Here is a 20,893-nt window from a genome sequence, read left to right on the forward strand (position 1 = left end):
ATCTAATTGTCTCGTTTCCTAATCTAATTCTCTCAGCATCATCTTATTTAATTCGAGTACATTCCATTATCTTTGATTTGTTTTTGTTGATGTTCATCTTATATCCTCCTTTCAAGACACTGTCCATTCCATTCAACTGCCCCTTCCAAGTCCTTTGCTGTCTCTTGCAGATTTACAGTGTTATCGGCAAACCTCAAACTTTTTATTTGTTCTTCATGAACTTTAATTTTCTCTCCAAATTTTTCTTTTGTTTCCGTTACTGCTTGCTCAGTGAAAAGATTGAATAACATCTGCGATATGCTACAACCCTGTCTCACTCCCTTTTGAGTCACTACTTCCCTTTAATGCTCCAAGACTCTTATAACTGCAGTCTGGTTTCTGTACAAGTTGTCAGTAGCATTTCACTCCCTGTATTCTACCCCAGCTACCTTCAGAATTTCAAAGAGAGTATTTCAGTCAACATTGTCAAAAGCCTGTGTAAGTCTACAGTCGCTGTAAACGTATGTTTGCGTTTATTTAACATATCTTCTATTTCCGAGGTCGTCTTCTACCAGTTTTTCCATTCTTCTAGAAAGAATTATTACTATAATGTTGTCTAAATAGTCGATACAGGCTGGGATTATCTGTATAAGTTTCTTTAATTAGGGTTCAGAGAAGCAAGGAGTAGTGGGCACGCCAAAAGAAAGCCGCTGATAAAGGAACAGGCCAAAAGGTGCATTAATTATAAGAAAGCGTTGTGACTCAGCATCTAGCGGCGTTTGTTGTTGCGTGTCTGACAAATCTATTTTCATAGAACATTTTTGCCCTTTGATCTGAGAGAATAAATATTACGTAGATGTAAATGGGTATGAGCCAGTGATACACTGAGCATTAATTGCCATGAAATCCTCGCATAATATGCGTAATATGAGAACCATTCGGTCAGCGAATCACTTGTAGGGATGTTGCCCACCTGCTAGCTTGAACTGGACGGGCAAGATGATGTTCTTGTAGATGGCTTCATACTTCAGCGCCATCTACGAGGCTTAGGAATAGGAAAAACTCGAACAAACTGTGAGTGCTGGGAAATGTATAACGGTGCTGAAGATTCTTCCGATTAACTTTGTCTGATAACGATTATCGCAACGCTGTGGATGCAGCCACTTCTTGCAGTTTTCTAAAACATCGTCGCCAGTGTTGTAGTGGTTTCATTGTAACACAGTTTATTGAACACAAGGTAAATGACACTTGGAACTGTGATGGAAATATACTTACACTTATAGTTATAGAATTAGTTATTGACTAAATGCATGAAAACGTCCAGTCAGCTGTATTAGGAATGACATCTAAACAACATGTATCTGAAGTAACACACGGGCGCTACAACCTGGGGCAGTGCAGTTTGGATGGTGGTGCTGTCTGACCCAAGGGTTCTACGTTTGGCAGAGAGCAGTATGACGACTTCACTTCATAGTGACGATAGGGTTTAGGGCATTTCTGAGACTTCCACTTTACGAAACCTGGAAACAGAGAACCTAGGAACAAGGTGCTTCTACAAATGATCTCGATCTCACGAACCTCTGCAATCATGGGCCGTTCGTACACTTGAAAATATCTCAGATGAGACACGTGGCGGCCAAAACCTCGAGCTACATGGAGCGTGTTTGGTGGCCTGCCGCAAACTTTGTGTGGTTTATAGTGCAGACCAATTTTAAATATCAGCTGAATTAACATTATTTTCTAAAGCTTCTACTCATCTCAAATATCCTTTTACTGTAAGTTCGACACGACCCGCATGCGTGCAACATCAGTAATGTCACTGTGTACAAGTTCCAGGGATATGATCTCGCCAAACACCGATTTACCACAAGGTGACGCGTAGAAACAATGTAGCATGGAGCAACGGTGAGGGCAGAAGTCTAATATTGCCTGATGAGTCATCTGTCAACTGTTTTGTTCAACAACAAGCCAGATTTATGAGTACGTAAAAGCTCGAACAGCAGTTTGGTCTACAGTATAATATAATTTTGTAGTATCCATTGTGACCTTTAAGGATGAATTATCGCTGAAGATTATTTTGACATTTTATTTAAACAAATGCATCCAGTGATACAGACGCGATTTAAACACAGTTCCTCCAAGATGAAAGTGGCTGGTGTGAGAAGCAAGTAGAAGAATTTAAAAACTCATACACTCCTTTGAACTTCCTCTAAAACATTATTTTACTTTTTTATTTCTATATTTTCATTCCGTTCGACCTCACGATAGAACATCGTAGTACATGTAGTACCATAACCAAAATTTTTCAAATGGTTCAAATAGCTCTGAGCACTATGGGACTTAACATCTGTGGTCATCAGTCCCCTAGAACTTAGAACTACTTAAACCTAACTAACCTAAGGACATCACACACATCCATGCCCGAGGCAGGATTCGAACCTGCGACCGTAGCAGTCACGCGGTTCCGGACTGAGCGCCTAGAATCGCATTTTTCAAATGAAAAGTAACAGAGTAATAAAACGTTTAATTACGAAATAACAAAACTAAAATAAAATAGTGAAATATTAACAATGCTAAAAATAATAACAGTAATAAAAAAACAAACACCTAAATAAACTGTTTCATACAGTGGTCAGGGACAAGAAAAGGTAATGAACATTTCAAATCAGTTGTAATAAGTATGGATTCACCCACTCAAATTAGCATGTCTGGATCAAATAGCCAAGTCTGAATTCTCTTCTTATTGAGCAGATTTCCTTCTCGTTTCAATTTATTTTAATGAGTTACATCTATCATAACAAAATCAATTGGACTTAAAAGCACTTATATACGAACACCATTTCTACTTATCCTAACTTCAGTTAATTACACCCCAGTCAACTGTTAATTCGACCTAAAATATGTCTGAAGTGAATAGAAAGAGTTAAAGCCACGAAATAAGCATCCGTGCATACAGCACATTTAAGATACTTACTCAGTTTAGTACAGGGTTCTCTGCAACTATTCGTACAGATTCGCTGGCATTAATACTTAGTAGTTGTTTGAGCAGATTGTAGTGCGTCTTAAACGGAAAATATAATCAGAGTAAGTCGCGAAAATAACAGAAATGTTACTTAGAAGAATAGCATCTAATCGTAATTACACTATATTTTCAAGCAAAATTTTTAGTATCTCATAGTATGTTTCTGATGTTCATTTTTCTAGGAAATTTCTTTAACCTTTACAGTTTACGTATGCTTTTACATTCTTGATAAATTATATTTACTCCTTTTCAGTAGTTACATACAAGAAACAAAAAACAACCATTGGGTGTTGGAGAGTTTCAAAAGATTTTTATGTAGTGCTTCGTCTGAATTATGAAGAAAATTATTCAATACTTAAATTTAGTTTACATTTTATGGGACAATAAATTCATTGTCATTGTTGTTTATGTTATAAATAAACAACATACTAAACATACTAAAGAACAAATTTAATGTATTGTTGAGGAACAGTACATTAAATTTGTTCTTTTTGTATCTGCACAGAGGTTGCAATGAAACAGAAGTACAAATGCGAGAGAAAAAGTTGTTTGCGACACAGTCCTTCCACCACGAATGCAATTTTCGGGGCAATTGTTCTGCTAATACCTCCTCTTAATGTCTTCTCATATTCCGCAGTCTGTCAACAGTTCTTACAGTTCGCCGTAGTCAGTGCAAAGCGGGTCTAAACTCCGTGCCTGCACGGGTGTATACGCGTCTCAGAGAAAAGCAAGGAGTGGAGCCCCCAGCAAGCGCAGGGAGTCATTTCCTTCATTAATTCTGCCGGTAGCAGTGGTGCTGCTTCAAGGGCGAGGCCGCAGTGCGCAGGAGGTTTTTGAGCCACGCACAGCATTGTTCCTTCTCGCGAGGCGACGGTTGGACACATAAAGGGAGCAAAAAGGTCCGGTGTTAACGGAGAAGAGGAGAAAGCGAGCGGTGCGGGGGCTGGTTTATTGAACCCTCCATCGACCTTCCGTCTGCGTCGCGTCCCCCCGCGCGCTACGCACCCGAACGGAAACACCGATATCAGGGAACCCCAAATCGTTGCCAATGACACTTTCGACAGTTACAGTGACTGTTTGGTGCGGGGGCACTACATGGAAGCAGTGGTAGTAGTACTAGAAGTAGTAGTAGTAGTAGTAGTAGTAATGATCGTTCATGTCCGGCCACTCGAAATTTATTTAATTTTCGGATCGAGTGAGTATGTACAACGATAGTTATACGTGGCGTCGAGAATGTGCTGTCTAGTGGTATATTGGCTGAACATTTCTCCAGAACATAATTTCGCAGGGTTCCATGTTTAAGTTTCGCTGAATAATTAACTGTCTTATATGTTCTTATTGTGGTCTTCAATCCAGAGACAGGTTTGAGTTAGCTCTCCACGCTACTCTATCCTGTACAAACTTCTTCGTGTCCAAGTAACTACTGCAACCTACATCCTTCTGAATCTGCTTAGTATATTCATTTCCTGGTCTCCCTCTACGATATTACCCTCCACGCTTTCCTCCAATGCAATTTTAGTGATCCCTTGATGCCTCAGAACATGTCCTACCAACCGATCCCTTCTTCTAGTCAAGTTGTGCCATAAACTCATCTTCTCCCCATTTCTGTTCAACACGTCCTCACTAGTTAGGTGATCTACCCATCTAATCTTCAGCATTCTTATGTAGCACCACATTTCGAAAGCTTCTATTCACTTCTTGTCTAAACTATTTATCATCTATGTTTCACTTCCATACATGACTACACTCCATTGAATCTGCGCCTGATGTTAACAAATGTCTCTTCTTCAAAAACGCTTTCCTTGCCATAGCCAGTCTACATCTTATATACTCTCTACCTCGTCCATCATCAGTTATTTTTCTCCCCAAGTAGCAAAACTCATCTACTACTTTAAGATCTCATTTCCTAATCTAATTCCGTCAGTATCATTTGATTTAATTCGACTACATTCCATTATCCTCGTTTTGCTTTTGTTGATGGTCATCTTATATCCTCCTTTCAAGACAATGTCCATTCCGTTCGGCTGCTCTTCCAGGTCCTTTGCTATCTCTGACAGAATGAAAATGTCATCGGCAAATCTCAGTTTTTATTTCTTGTCCATGGATTTTAATTCCTAGTCCATATTTTTCTTTTTCTTCCTTTACTGAGTCCTCAATATACAGACTCAATAACATCATGGATAGGCTACAGCCCTGTCTCACTCCCTTCTCAATCACTGCTTCCCTTTCATGCCCTTCGACTCTTATAACTGCGATCTGTACAAATTGTAAATAGCCTTTCGTTCCCTGTATTTTACCCCTGCCATCTTCAGAATTTGAAAGAGATTATTCCAGTCAATATCGTCAAAAGATTTATCTAAGTCTACAAATGCTAGAGACGTTTTTGCCTTTCCTTAATCGATCTTCTAAGATAAGTCGTAGAGTCAGTATTTCCTCCTGTATTCCAACATTTCTACGGAACTGGAACTGATTTTCCCCGAGGTCGGCTTCTACCAGTTTTTCCATTCGTCTGTAAACAATTCGTGTTAGTATTTTGCAGCCGCGACTAATCAGATTTTTCGGTAATTTTCACACCTGTCAACACCTGCTTTTTTGGGTTTGGAATTATTATATTCTTCTTCAAGTCTGATGGTATTTCGCCTATCTCATGCATCTTGATCACCACATGGTAGAGTTTTGTCGTGGATGGCTCTTCCAAGGCTATCATCAGTGCTACTACTGGAATGTTGTCAACTCCCAGGGCCTAGTTTCGACTTCGATCTTTCAGCACTCTGTCAAATTTTTCACGCAGTATCATATCTCCCATTTCCTCTACATCTACGTCATTTTCCATTTCCATAATATTGCCCGAAATTATATCGCCATTGCATAGACCCTCTATATACTCCTCCCACCTTTCTGTTTCCCCTTCTTTGCTTAGAACTGGTTTTCCATCTGAGCTGTTAATATTCACACAAGTGGTTCGCTTTACTCCAAAGTTCTCTTTAACTTTCCTATAGGCAGTATCTGTCTTACCTCTAGTGATATTTGCCTCTAAATCCTTGCATTTGTCCTCTAGTCATCCCTGCTTACCCAGTTTCCACTTCCTGTCGATCTCATTTTTGAGACGTTTGTATTCTCTTTCGCTTGCTTCATTTACTGCATCTCTATAGTTTCTCCTTTCATCAATTAAATTCAATATCTCTTCTGTTACCCAAGGATTTCTACTAGCCCTCGTCCTTTTACCTGATCGATCCTCTACTGCCGTCGCTATTTCATCTCTCAAAGCTACCCACTCATCTTCTACTGTATTTCTTTCCCCTGTATTTGTCAATCGTTCCCTAATGCCCTCTCTGAAACTCTGTACAACCTCTGGTTTTTGCAGTATATCCAGGCCCCATCTCCTTAAATTACCACCTTTTTGCATTTTCTTCAGTTTTACTCTACGGTTAATAACCAATAAATTGTGGTTAGAGTTCACATCTTACCCCAGAAATGTCTTACAATTTAAAACCTGGCTCCTAAATTTCTGTATTAGCACTATATAATCTATCTGAAATCTTCCAGTATCTCCAAGCCTCTTCCACGTGTACAACCTCCTTTCATGATTCTTAAATCAAGTGTTAGCTTTGATTAAATTATGCTCTGTGCAAAATTCTTCCAGGTGGCTTCCTCTTCCATTCCTTACCCTCATTCCACATTCACCTACTACTTTTCATTCTCTTCCTTTTCCTGCTACCGAAATCCAGTCCCCCATTACTATTAAATTTTCGTCTCCCTTAACTATGTGAATAATTTCTTTTATCGCGTCGTACATTTCTTCAATCTCTTCATCGTCTGCGGAACTAGTTGGCATATGAACTTGTACTACTGTGGTAGACATGGGATTCGTTTCTATCTTGGCTACAATAATGCTTTCACTATGCTGTTCGTAGTAGCTTATCCGCGCTCCTATTTTTTTTTTTATTCATTATTAAACTTATTTATAGCTCTGTATTCACCTGACCAGAAGTCTTGTTCCTCCAGCACCGAACTTCACTAATTCCCACTATATCTAACTTTAACCTATCCATTTCCCTTTTTAAATTTTCTAACACACCAGTCCGATTAAGGGATCTGTCATTCCATGCTCCGATCCGTAGACTGCCAGTTTTCTTTCTCCTGATGACGGCGTCCCGAGTAGTCCCCGCCTGGAGATCCGCATGGGGAACTATTTTACCTGTGGAATATTTTACCCAAGAGGACGCCATCATCATTAACCACACAGTAAAGCTGTATGCCCTCGAGAAAAATTACGGCTATAGCTTCACCTTGTTTTCAGCCGTTCGGAGTACCAGCACAGCAAGGCCGTTTTGGTTCATGTTACAAAACCAGATCAGCAAATCATCCAGACTGTTGCCCCTGCAACTACTGAAACGGCTGCTGCCCCTCTTCACGAACCACCAATTTGTCTGGTCTCTCAACAGATTGTCCTCCATTGTGCTTGCACCTACGGTACGGCAACCTGTATCCCCGAGGCAAAAGAAAATTTCTTATTCATTTAGTAAATCCTGCATGTTTCGACTATCCCTCATCTCTCCGCATCTTGGGCTAAGCCATTCATAGCTGTACATAAACTATACCAAACACAACTGATATTCTGTTTATTGTATTATTTTATTCATCAACTCTTAGTGTTTTCCCTCTACAATTCCTTTCATATACAAATATTCCGGAACACCTTAGCAAATGTCCGTCTACTACGTCCTTTCTTTCGTGAAGGCTTTCCACAAATATTTTTCACACCTATATTTTTTAAACCGTTTTAATTATATATTTCATCTATCTGACTAATTTTTATCCCCATTCTGCAGCAGCACATTCCAAATGCTTTCAGCTTCACTAAATCATGTTAGGATTGTACTTGCTATTATTTCGTGGTCCAGTGGGTTTCTTGAAACACCCAACTTTTTTACATTGGGCTCACACTTCAACTCCATACGATGATGTGCTTCAGCCTCACGGTCTTAAACAATTGATGAGTTTGTTTATCCAGTGTAACTGTAAGACATTTAACTATAGTGTGACTAGCTTTCCGTCAAACTGAGGTTTTTCATACACCTCTTGCTTTTTTTTCTTTTCTTTCCTGCGTATCCTTTCTCTTTCAGAGTCTCGATGCAGGCTACAGCTCACCGTCGCTACCTTCAGTAGCCTGTTATGGTACATATCTACTTCGGGTCTCCCTACCGGTAGATCTATATCCAAACTTTCTCGGAGTATCGACTAATTGGTGTATGGATTCCTTAATCATTTTAACAGTTTCTGCGTTAACTTTACATGCTACACTGTATATATAAGGGGCAATCAAAAAGTTTCCGTTCGAAGGCCGTCCAGTCCAGAAACGGTACGCCTATCAGGCAAAATCGCGTTGAGCATTGAGAAAATCATCCCACCGACGCAGCAGATTGAAGATACCCGTTTGGTAAAGCGTTATGTCCTGTTGGTTGAAGGAGTCCGTAATTGCCTGTTGCACATCCTCGTCCGACAGGAATCACCGACCCTTCAGGGGCATTTTTAAGGGACCGTAGGCGTGATAATCGCATGAGGAGAGATCAGGAATACAGAATTGGTGCTCGACAGTCTCCCACTCGAGTTGACGAAACTGACATGCATGCTTCACGACATTTAGGATTTGGTGACGTGTGTTGTCATGATGCAGCAGCACCCTTAGGTGCACCTTTCCACAGTGGTGGGTTCGGACAAATGTGCTACCTCATACACGTTCTTTATTTTCCGATAGATGTCTACCGGAGTTTATCATTCGACATCCAAGAAAAGGGTAACAGCACGTTGGTGATGTTTGTACGCATTTGATAATAATGTCGCCATAGTTCAAGTTTTTGTATTTACGGCACGCACGTTGGAAAGACACGTATGCCACACTGATCAGTTTCCTACACGTTAGTGCTTATACACAGGCATCGGAGTCGCTCTACGTTGCGTATATGCTGCAGTAACGCCTTCAAACGGACAAATTGTAGCCGCCATAACATTTAATGATCTTCTGATGTCTTGGTTTTTCACAAAATGTTATGTTTCTTAGAACATCTATGAAGGAAGCAGATTGCACTCTCGAAACTTCTAGCCGGCCGTTGTGACCGAACGGTTCTAGGCACTTCAGTCCGAAACCGTGTTGCTTTTGCGGTCGCAGGTTCGAATCCTGCCTCGGTCATGGATGTGTGTGATGACCGCAGGTTAGTTAGGTTTAAGTAGTTCTAAGTCTAGGGGACTGATGACCTCAGATGTTAAATCCCACAGTGCTTAGAGCGATTTGAATCATTTTTTTCGAAACTTCTATTTTCGTAAGTGTACCTGTGTAACAATATTGGGACGTCCCTTCTTTAAAAAAAGTAATTAATGTACTTTTCTTAATTTGTATGGTTGCTGAACCAATGAGAAAATATGCAGACGATAAAGAAGCCAGGAATTGATGATGATGATGATGATTATGTTTGGTTTGTGGGGCGCTCAACTGAGGGGTCATCAGCGCCCTTACAAAGTCCCAGTTTGTACACAGTCCAATTTTTACACAGTCCAATCTAGCTACTGTCACAAATGATGATGATGATGAAATGATGAGGACAACACAAACACCCAGTCCCCGGGCAGAGAAAATCCCCAACGCCGTGATCTAGAGGCAGCTACGCTAGTCATAAGACCATGAGCTGCAGACAGCCAGGCATTATGCAGAATTTGTAGGCTAAGAAGACTACATGTTTGATAAAATTCGAGAATTGCGCTAACCTCGCCATATTTAGAAGCGGGTTGTGGGTCCTTGCAAAAGAAAGAAAGCAATTTCACCGGGATCCGGAGGCGAAGAGTTAACGACAATACCGAGTTTAGTAGGCGAATTGCATTATTTTAGCACAGCGGTGCGTGATTTTACAACAGCACCTTTTCTGTAGCAATAGCTGATCGTCAATTACGGACTGAAAAATCGAGTGTAGGGTAATGTTTTCGATATGGTGCTGTTATCTGCAACAGCTTTGAGTTAAATCGGTGTACTAATTAGATTTCTGACGCTCACATCTTTGAAGTGTTGTCTCCTAAATATTATACTGCTGAGATTAACAAGAAAGATGCAGAGGGATAATTGAAAATTATACGGAAATTGTCAGAATGACATGTTTACACTCCAGTTGTCGGCTCTTGCAACCTGAGTGCAATTGAACTGCCATTTGGCAGTACAGAAGTATACAGACTTATTCATAACTACTCCGACGGCCTTGCCACAGTGATTACATCGGTTCCCGTCAGGCCACCGAAGTTAAGAGCCGTCAGGCTTGGCTAGCACTTGGACGGTTCACCGTTCGGGTCTGCCGAGCGCTGTTGGCAAGCGAGGGTCACTCAGCCCTTGTGACGCAAACTGAGGAGATATTTGACTGACAAGTAGTGCCTTCGGTCACGAAAACTGACAACGGCTGGGAGAGCGGTGTGCTAGCCACATGCTCTTCATATCCGCATCCAGGGACGCTTGTCGGCTGAGGAGGACACGGCGGCCGTTCGGTACCGTTGGGCCTTCCGAGACCTGTTAAGTTTTTATTCACATGTACCTCCGAGATTTCAGCAGACGACTGTGTAAAAACTTTGGGACATACAGCAAAAGACGCATATCACTGGAATGGGCATCTCCCCAAGTTCAAACTCAGATTACAGGTGCTTAATATGGACACCGTATGTGATGTGAAAAAAGTCGATACGGGCGTGTGACGTGTATTTGTCATAAGGATAGCAGCATGCCGTGGAAATATGTTTACTGGGTTGGCTACCAGCAAGAGCTAACTAATTCGATGCAACAACAAGGTGTCCTGGGCGTATTACTTTTCTGTACGCCTTATAGTTTTTGCGCAATTGTCTTCTGGAACTCCAGAGGGACTGTACAATAGATCACCTCAAACAACATTTTGGCTGCACTCAGATAAATATACATTGCGTGCAAACACATACTTTTGCCAATTTGCCACTTTCCATGCAATCTCAACTGGTTCTCTATATCGTTAAAATTAATCTCAGCAAAGTTATATTTATGGGACAATGTTTCAAAGAAGTAGACGTCTGAAAGCTACACCAAAACCAAACAGTCCAGGATCCCATTTAATGAACTTAGTAAGTACGTCACATCTGTTACTTTTTAACGTTGTCTTGCTGGCTAGGGCGACGTTCGCTGTCTTAAGCAGAAAATGTTTCGCTAATGAAGCAGTGCACAGGGTTGATACAGGACCACAAAATAGTAGTCTCTATGACGACAAATGTGCTGGCGTAGCAGGACCGCCTATGTCACAATAACCTTATGATCGTGAACGTGTTTACACGACATCTTGGTGTGACTGTATTGTAACTACTCGCTTCTCCTGTTCTAAGTACATGGTGTTTCATGTCAAGGTAAGCGCTGTGTCGTCGCGCTGCTCGGGATCCAGTACCCGTGGGAGACTCCGGCAGCCGTTAACCTCCGGCCCGTTGCTGGGACAGACTGTCAAATGGCGTATCGAGTTTAGTCGATGAAGTAGACGAGTTAGGAACGGTCTTGAAAAGAATTCTACAAATGCGTTGCATCATTTAGCTCCTCAAACAGTTGTTTCAGCAACATTTTCGCACAGAGCTGTGCACAAACTCAAACTGAAACCTAAAAATCTGAAGCTTTGACTATCTAGTTCAGATACTTTTGCTCAATGTTAGCACTTCAGCTGGCTGTTTCAGTATGTTTATCGTTTACAAGTTGATGTTCAAATGTTCTTTTTCCTGATGAATCATCACTGCATTTGTGTACTCACAGATCAATCGAGTTTGGAGTTCTGTAAATGTTCATCGGTTACATTAGTAGCATCTGCATGATATGAACAAAGGAGTGTGGTGTGCAGTTAATGTAACGTGATTTACTGGACCGATCATCTTCAACCAAACATTTCCTTGTGACTGGGCTGTTGAAAATAATGTAACTTTTGTTAGGGAATAGCTAACGAAGAGTCCTACGGTTATGCGGGATGATGCAAGAGCACATACCGCTCTTGCGTCTATGACAGCGTTAAGAGGTGTTTTTCATGATAAGAGCCACCGTACCTGGCGTCGAGAAAGAGAATGCCTCTAGTTAATTCTCGGTTAATATCAATACATTACGTACCACACTGTCCGAGCAACGTCCCGTAGAGTACGAGTATGTAGTGATGGGAGCCTTCCCCTGCCTCCGATAGTACTGATTCCCGCCAACGCTGCAAATCCAACACTTAGAGGAGAATTTGATCTTCGAGCACTGTTCTGGAGCATCACAGCTCTCAACTTCGAAAAGACATTACTTTCGGTATATTTCTAGGTATTACCAGTCCATAAACGTGTCAGATCAGACGTCATTTTGTAATTGCATTTCAGTTAGTTGCCAATAACCATGTCTCTGAGATATGAAATACTATTTACGAAGTGTCAGAGAAGAAATAAAATCTGCTCGTTGTATAGTCCGTCCACTCCCTGAAAATAGTGAAAAGTGTGGGGGATAGTTAGAAACCTAGTGTCACTATTGTCTGTTCTTTCGATTGGCGACGATCCAAATGTAATAATATAAATGCACTATGATACAGGAGTTGAAGTAATGCTGTTAGGCATCTGTATATCTTCTCTTATCTATTACTGTCTAGACTCTAGAGTTTACCAGTTTTTGATAGACTAGAAAAGTCATACGTTAATGCTTCTGTGTTATCTGATAGAATGTAAAGCCTGTGTCTCAAAACAATCTTTCCAGTCCTCATATTACAGTGGTGGAAATGGACAGTGTTACACAGCGAAAAATTAGCCCTATGTTTATCAAACTTTGTGAACATCTGCTTCATACAACATGTATTAAATGATAAAACTCTCATTTGATTCGGAACTACTGTCCATTATCAACATCAGCGCGAACTGCGAAGCCACGTTCACGAATAGACTTTGGTGTCCACTGTGGCATGGAATCGAACAGCCTCCGTATGTCATCTTGAGGAAATTTTTGTTATGCCCGAAAAATATGCTATGCCACTTAAGGAGCTGGTAAGGAATTTGTACAATTTTCATTGCATTCCAGATATATTCTATGGATGACATGTCAGGGAACTAGGCAGGCCAGTCAAGGACATATTTACTTCTCAAGGCGATTTTAGTGTGAACTGCAGTGTGGAGTCTCGTTACATTAAGTTCTAATACGTCACAACCAGGTAATGGAAGGTATGACAACAGGGTTCACCATTCGTACTACATCATGACGAGCATGCAGATTCCAATCAACAATTAGAAAATCAGTCCTGCTTTCACATCAAATAGCTCGTCACATCATGAGGTATATGGGTCTAGAGGATCGCTGCTCCCTGTAATCTTTCACCAGATCATCCGAGATGACGTTGGTGTCAATCTGACCGTCACAAGCAGAAGCGAGACTCATCACTGAAAACCACAGAATATCACTGAATATCCAAATTCTGTTTCTGCAACATCGAAGTCTCTATTCTCTGTGGTATGGTGTTAGCGGTAAACGGCACATGACAGCTCGAGATCTCAACCCAGCTTCGAGTAATCTGATCCTACAACTCGTGGTGACTGACTGTAACCACTGCCCGGCTTTCAGCTATTCTCATTCTTCTGTTATTCAAATGGTTCAAATGGCTCTGAGCTCTATCGGACTTAAAATCCTAGGTCATCAGTCCCCTATAACTTAGAACTACTTAAACCTAACTAACCTAAGGACATCACACACATCCATGCCCGAGGCACGATTCGAATCTGCGACCGTAGCGGTCGCGCGGTTCCAGACTGAAGGGCCTAGAACAGCTCGGCCACACCGGCCGGCTTCTGTTGTTCAGAGCCAGTCAAAATATCCTATGATCTCCTTGTTGCGTAGTCGTTCCAGAAGGACCCGTGACATTTCTTCATTCCCCGCTGCTGTTATGAGTCCGCCACACTCACCCTGCCGTCAGTGCACGGCACAAAACTGACTCTATGATCTGCCGCTATGATACTCTCATGCCCCATGTCCCTCACAACAGCAATTCGACCTTTCTCGACGTCCTAAAGGTGACGATAAAACGTCCTCTCGGCATGCTGTTTGTGATCCCCACCTCAAAGATTACAGTAATATCAGACACATCCAACAGCTATCACCTACAAACACAGTTCTTCAGCTGAAGGAATGCTTTTATCCCACAGTAACGCAAATAACGCAGTATCAATTTAGCATTACTCGGTAGAGTTCATAAGTTTAGACAACATTGTCTGTGGAGCAGAATGATCTGGTGTTATACTTTGCTTAGAAACATCAGTCGAGATCGCAATAACATTTGTTTACGGCCGGTTCGGCTTATGTTAAGGCCATCCTCAGATCTTTGGAGGGCTGAAGGTGGGGGGGGGGGGGGGGGGGGGCTGTGGCTGGTGCCGTCACGTCCTCTGCTTTTCTGGTGATACCACGGTCGTACACTCTACACTGCACAGTTTACGATCGTGGTATCACGTGAAAAATCGAGCAGTCGCCAGCACCAGCCATAAGGGGCTAAAAAAATCTGAGGCTGGCTTTACCACAAGCCGAATTCGGTAATGAATAAACAAATGTTATTGCTGTCTCCACTGTTGTTTTTAACCTAGATTGGATCAAGGTGTTCGGGCAGTAACATTTTCCATTTCCATCTGTCTACTCGTTTTTCAACAATTAAGACCTCTCTAGTAGCTCACAGTCCAGTGTTTAGAATTGTGAAATACAGTTTCCAGACTGAACGATGGCATCTTCACCTTGGTGTACTGTGTTTCAGCTGCCGAACCTGACCGAGATCCACGTGGCGGGCAACAACTTAGTGTGCCACTGCGGCATGGCTTGGCTGCACACGGTGAGCCCGGAGCCGGTGCTGTGTCGCGAGGAGAACGGCACGGAGCAGGCGATGCCGGAGGCGGCCGAGGAGTGCCCGCCAGTCATAATGCCTACGTTCCCGTCTACGATACTGAAACAGCTGTCGCACAACCTGACGCTGCGCTGCCGTGCCGTGGCGTCTCCGCCCGCTAAGATTTCGTGGCGCCTCGGCTCCAAGCTGCCCGTGGGCCGCCCGCTGCTGCGCGTGCGCGAGTGCGTGCGCGGCGGCCGCGCATGTGTCGACGAGGACTCCACGCTCAACATGCGCTACCTGCACATTGACGACTCCGGCACCTACTATTGCATCGCGGAGAACGCAGCTGGCTCCACACGCCGACCAATGCACCTCGCCGTCAGTGATGTCCTGGTACGCCTCTACCCGATCGCCGTCACCTCCAACTTCGTCACGCTCTCCTGGAACATGACTGGCGGCGGCACTGGACACTACCTTCTGCGCTACAACAACCAAGTTATCCGCTTCCAGGTACACACACACAATTTTTAATCCAGTCATCCATTTTAGATTCTAAAAACTGTTTCAAAAAGTTTCATCAAATTTCAGAAGACAATACAAAGATGAGCCAAAATATTGTGATTACATCTTTAACAGCGTTTTGGTCCACCTTTTAAATGCAAAACAGCAGCGTTTTGTGTGGGGTGAGTTCGATAAGACCTTGGCATATTTCTATATGTATGTCGCACCAGTAACCTTAAATGGTTCAAATGGCTCTGAGCACTATGGGACTTAACAGCTATGGTCATCAGTCCCCTAGAACTGAGAACTACCTAAACCTAACTAACCTAAGGACAGCACACAACACCCAGCCATCACGAGGCAGAGAAAATCCCTGACCCCGCCGGGAATCGAACCCGGGAACCCGGGCGTGGGAAGCGAGAACGCTACCGCACGACCACCAGATGCGGGCCCAGTAACCTTAGCACAGCTCATGTGCATTAAGGGCCAGTGGTTTGCGTGAGCGGAGCTGGCACCACATGCTTCTGAGATGTCCTTCGGGTTCAGATCAGGCCAACTTAGTGGCCATGACATCAATGAGAGTTCACTACCATACTCTTAAAACAACTGTAGCACCATTGTGAACTTGTGACAAAGATAGTTATCCTGCTGGAAGATGCCATCGCCAACGAATGAGAAATCAAGCAATAACGTTCACATAGTCCACCGCTATCATGGTACCTGCGATAACTGGCACCGGTCCCATGGAAGCGAAGATGATTGCCCCCATAGCGTAATTTCCCCCATTGGTGTGATTCATCCGACCAGGTGTCTCATTTACACTGATCCACAGTCCCGTTGCCAATATCACCTGCCCGCTGCGATCATAATTGAGAACATTTTCGGGCAAACTGCTGCAGAGCCTCACGTACAACAATGTGCACTGTACGTTGTGCTCCAAAGCATTTGTGACTGCACTCTGTCTTCAGATCTGCCACAGATGGCCACCGCCTATCCTACTTTACAGAGCAGACAAACCCCCATTCTCCACGTTCTGTGGTGAGACGAGAACGTTCAACACCTTGTAGCCTACTCGTGGTTTCGCCATACTTCAACCACTTCCCATAGATGCTCACGACCGTAGCACGTGAGCAGCCGAGCCTACCAGCTTCGCCGTATCTGGGATGCTCGTTTCCAGACGTCGAGCTCTAAGAACCAGCACTCTGTCGAAGTCACTACTGTAAGTAGTTTCCCACATTTTCGGCCCGTATCGTCGTTTCGCCTCTGCTCTGCTTATAAACTTCCCTTATCAGGTCACGCGCCCATAATCAAATGGTTCAAATGGCTCTGAGCACTATGGGACTCAACTTCTGAGGCAACTTCTGAGGTCATCAGTCCCCTAGAACTTAGAACTGCTTAAACCTAACAAACCTAAGGACATCACACACATCCATGCCCGAGGCAGGATTCGAACCTGCGACCGTAGCGGTCTCGCGGCTCCAGACTGTAGCGCCTAGAACCGCACGGCCACTCTGGCCGGCACGCGCCCATAGTCCCACCAGAAGGGATTCTCTTTCGTGGTGGGCTGTGGTAGCTGTGTTCTGGCTCGTTTTTGTATCTACTGCATGAATGAAGATAAAAATTTGGGGTAAATTTATACTTACGCATGTACACTAAACTTTTACCTTCGCACCACCTGCCGTATCACGTGGTTACCGGTAGTGACCTCCTTGGTACAGATGGCTCGCTCACTCGTTCATAATGCACTGTGCGTGAAGATGGTGTTAACATAGTAACAAAAGATCGTTTTGCGTACTCCTTTCCGACACATCCTGTGCAATTAAAATTGTCACTTTGAGAGTACAGCTATGATTCTCCTAAGCGTAAGGGGCGTATTTGGATCACTGGCCTCCTAAGTCGCTTGATCTCACAGTTAGCAGTTTTCTTTTTGTGGAAATTTATGGAAGACTATCTGTGTGCCTCATCTTCCAAACTATTTGGGTCAGCTGTGAAGCAGTATAGCAACAGGAATCAACAGAGTAACTCCACACATTCTCGCAAATGTATGGAACGGGTTTGACCGTCGTATGAAAGTTTGTGGCGTGGTATACAAACCCAGAAATAGAATTCATTTGCCGAATTCATCTTGCTACCTGACAGTGGAAGTCCAAGGGCTTTGAATCATAGTCCTCCAGGTTAAGAATAAAACGTTGTAGCTATTACGCTCTGCGTACCCTACCAGTCTTCGAGTTTTACTGAACAATGGTCATATACAAGAAGAAGCCCCTGTAAATTTCACACCAGCGGAAGAATGCTCCTATCGGAGCACAAGAAATGAGAATATTTTCCTGTTTATTTAAAAGATTCTGACTAGAAAGTGGGTTACCAGCTGCCTCATTCTTCCTTCCTCAGCACCTTTAAAAATTTTCCCGAAGAGTTTGGCATGCGAACATATCCGCGCTTTTTTCAATATGCGACTCACCCGAAACACCCACAAGCTGCATTGACTGTAACTCACTCACACCCCCTAGTTCACTGCTGCGCGGCGCTCATACCCAACCAGTCCTAGTTGCCCTTTCTCACTCCCTCACCCAGCCCCACATACTGTGACTATATCTTTGTCTCTCTCTCTGTCACTGTCTACTGTGTCACAGCCACAGTCTATTTCGTTCTCTCCTACTACTACTGTCTCCCTCTCGCTCTCTCTTACTCCTGCTATCTCATTCGTTCCTTCCCATTGCTGTTGTCTCTTGTCATTATCACGTTCTTTCTCTTCCTCGTTATCATCGCCATATATTATGTCTCTTATTCTAACTGGCTCTCACTCACTTCCACTTTCTCTTTATTCCTTCCCCCTCCCCCTTGGTACTGTCTTCTTCAATCTTTTCCTAGCGTTGTTCTGTCACTGTCAACTAGTTTCCACTGCCACTGCAACCCTCTCTTTCTCTCACACTGCCATTGTCTCCTTCGCTGTTGGCCGGCCGAAGTGGCTGTGCGGTTAAAGGCGCTGCAGTCTGGAACCGCAAGACCGCTACGGTCGCATGTTCGAATCCTGCCTCGGGCATGGATGTTTGTGATGTCCTTAGGTTAGTTAGGTTTACCTAGTTCTAAGTTCTAGGGGACTAATGACCTCAGCAGTTGAGTCCCATAGTGCTCAGAGCCATTTGAACCATTTTGAACCTTCGCTGTTTCTATAACACAACCACTGTCTACAGTCTTACAGTATTTATTACTTTATCGTCTCTTTGCCACTGTCACTGTCTTCTCTCTCAGCATAAAAAAGCGCGAATATGCTCACATGCCAAAATTTTGGGGAAATTTTTAAAGGTGCTGAGGAAGGTAGCATGAGGCAGTTGGTAGCCTACTTTTCAGCCAGACTCCGTTAATTGAACAGGAAAATATTGGCACTTTTTGTGCTTCGTGAACAACACTTTGGATCACTGCTGAACGCTGCAGTTTTTATGTTACTGCACACATTGAAATATTTACACCTTATTTTGTTTGCCTAATAAATATTTTTGGCCGATATACAGCCCATTAAACCTTTTTCTCGAAGACGGCGTTGCACAATTAAGACAGAGACTGGAGTTACTCATACGCTATTTACTTCCTCGCGAATTTTAGTAAGAGTCCTCTGACGCTTGCTTTGTACTGAAGGTTTTCCAGATCGCGAAACACTTGCATAAGCGCCAGTTTGCTTGATTCCCTGCAATGGACACAAAACTGTAGATGGGGCTAAGCCAACTTTTGTTGCTATTGTCCTACTAGAATAGCCTTCCCGACGCAAAACTATAATTACTGCACGTTTCTCAGTTCCAATCTCCTGCTTCCGTCCCATTAAGACGTAATACGGTATGAAACTGTTCACGTATACGAACATACTCTTATATGCACCCAGCGTATTGCAAACGTTTGCCTAGGTCAGTGCGGCGGATTGCTATCTGAAGGGGCCCGGGTTCGATTCCCGGTAGGATCAGAGTTTTTCTTCGCTCGGGGAGTGGGTGTGGTGTTGTCCCCACGTTTTAATCGTCATAACTGACATTCTACTGTTGAGATGGCTGTATGAGCACGATTTTCATCAAACACCGAAGGTCTTCCTGAATGTGGAGAGTCACTACTGTCAAAACAATCTTCCTTAAAGCGAAAAAATCATTTACTTATCGTGTTTTCTCCAATGGCATTGTACCCATACGCGAAGCAAATGTTTCTGGGTGCCTACGGTGCTGTCACCCCCCCTATTGAGCTCAAAGAGAAGAATACGTCGACAATGTTCTGACTTCTGCACTTGGCACTCCATTTTCTAGCATCCACAGATCCACACACTATCTTTAAACGACGTAATGACAACATGTAAACACAAATAGCAAGAGTGAATTGCAATAAAAAATGAAAATCGATGAAAGAACCCATAGCAACCAGAATACCAACATGTAAAACAAAAACGCTACAAGCTTATGCACCAACGTAACACATTATCAAATACGTCATCTTGGTATCTTATTGAGTCTTAAAAATGAGAAGACCTTTCCTTAGTCACAAATATGGTGGTTTAGAAATGTGACAGCCACGGTTATAATTTTCCCACACAGATTTTTTCATGCAAGACCTTAAAACCTGTTAATTCTCCCCATTCCTCTTGCCCTCATAACGTCAGTTCTAGATGACGAGCAGTTGTCAGGATGCTGTTAGGAGTTTTCTGAATGACAGGATTGTAGCTGTTGGGTCGCTAGTAGGCCGAGTGCAGTCCAAATGTCCAACACATCACTGAGTTCGATATGAGAACCTAGTCTGTCCTGCAGAAAATGAATAAACGCGTGTAAAAATTCTGATGATTGACAATGTGTGTTGTCGACAGGTGGGCGTGCGCATCCACTCCTACACTGTGCACGGGTTGAAGCCGGGCACTCACTACCACTTCTCGCTGTGCATCGAGCGCGACGGCTACGTGTTCGAGATTGGCAGCACAGAGCTGACGACTCGCGAGGACGGCTTCATGCGCACACTGGGCATCAATCGCAACTACTCAACGGCCATCTCCCTGAGCGTGATGGCCGGCGCCTTGGCTGCGACTTGCGCCAGCGCCTGCCTGCTACGCATCTACCGCCAGCGCTCACAGCTGCGTTGCCCGCCACCCACCAACCTTGCCAGTGTCTCCTTCATCGACATGCCGGTCGAGTGCTCCATGGCTTCACCCCCCAGCACCGAAAGCTCCTTCATAACCAACTACCCGTAACACACCGCTCTCCCTCGCTTTATGTGTTTACCCCTACACAGCATGTGAATTAATGTATTCCTATGTGTCTTTTCCCTCTTCCCTAAGTGTCGACAGAATGTCTCCACAAAGCAACACCTAAACAGACTACGAAATTCACTTACAAATAGAAAGATATTTTTCAAACTTACTATGACAATTAACGAATGTTATCCACATAGCTGTGGGCCACAGTACTGAGACTTTACTTCGAGATTTACAGGTAACGGAAAAATATGGAAAATGTCAATTTCTCACTCACTACAAGTCCACAGAAAACCTTCAATTATCTTTTAGGGGGTCTTTTCCTTGACC

The 20,893-nt window shown here is 43.3% G+C and overlaps 1 protein-coding gene across 1 annotated transcript in view; it reads left to right on the top strand.

The window, feature by feature from the left end:
- LOC126471081 (leucine-rich repeat neuronal protein 1-like) overlaps window positions 1–20,560 on the top strand; it is a 115,783-nt gene extending 95,223 nt beyond the window's left edge. The window contains exons 2-3 of the mRNA XM_050099155.1: window positions 14,779–15,357; window positions 20,183–20,560. Coding sequence (XP_049955112.1) covers window positions 14,779–15,357; window positions 20,183–20,560 — 957 coding nt within the window. The remainder of the gene's footprint in view (window positions 1–14,778; window positions 15,358–20,182) is intronic.
- Window positions 20,561–20,893: the final 333 nt, after the last annotated feature.

The sequence above is a fragment of the Schistocerca serialis genome, chromosome 3, assembly GCF_023864345.2.
Source record: "Schistocerca serialis cubense isolate TAMUIC-IGC-003099 chromosome 3, iqSchSeri2.2, whole genome shotgun sequence".
NCBI classification, from domain to species: domain Eukaryota; kingdom Metazoa; phylum Arthropoda; class Insecta; order Orthoptera; family Acrididae; genus Schistocerca; species Schistocerca serialis.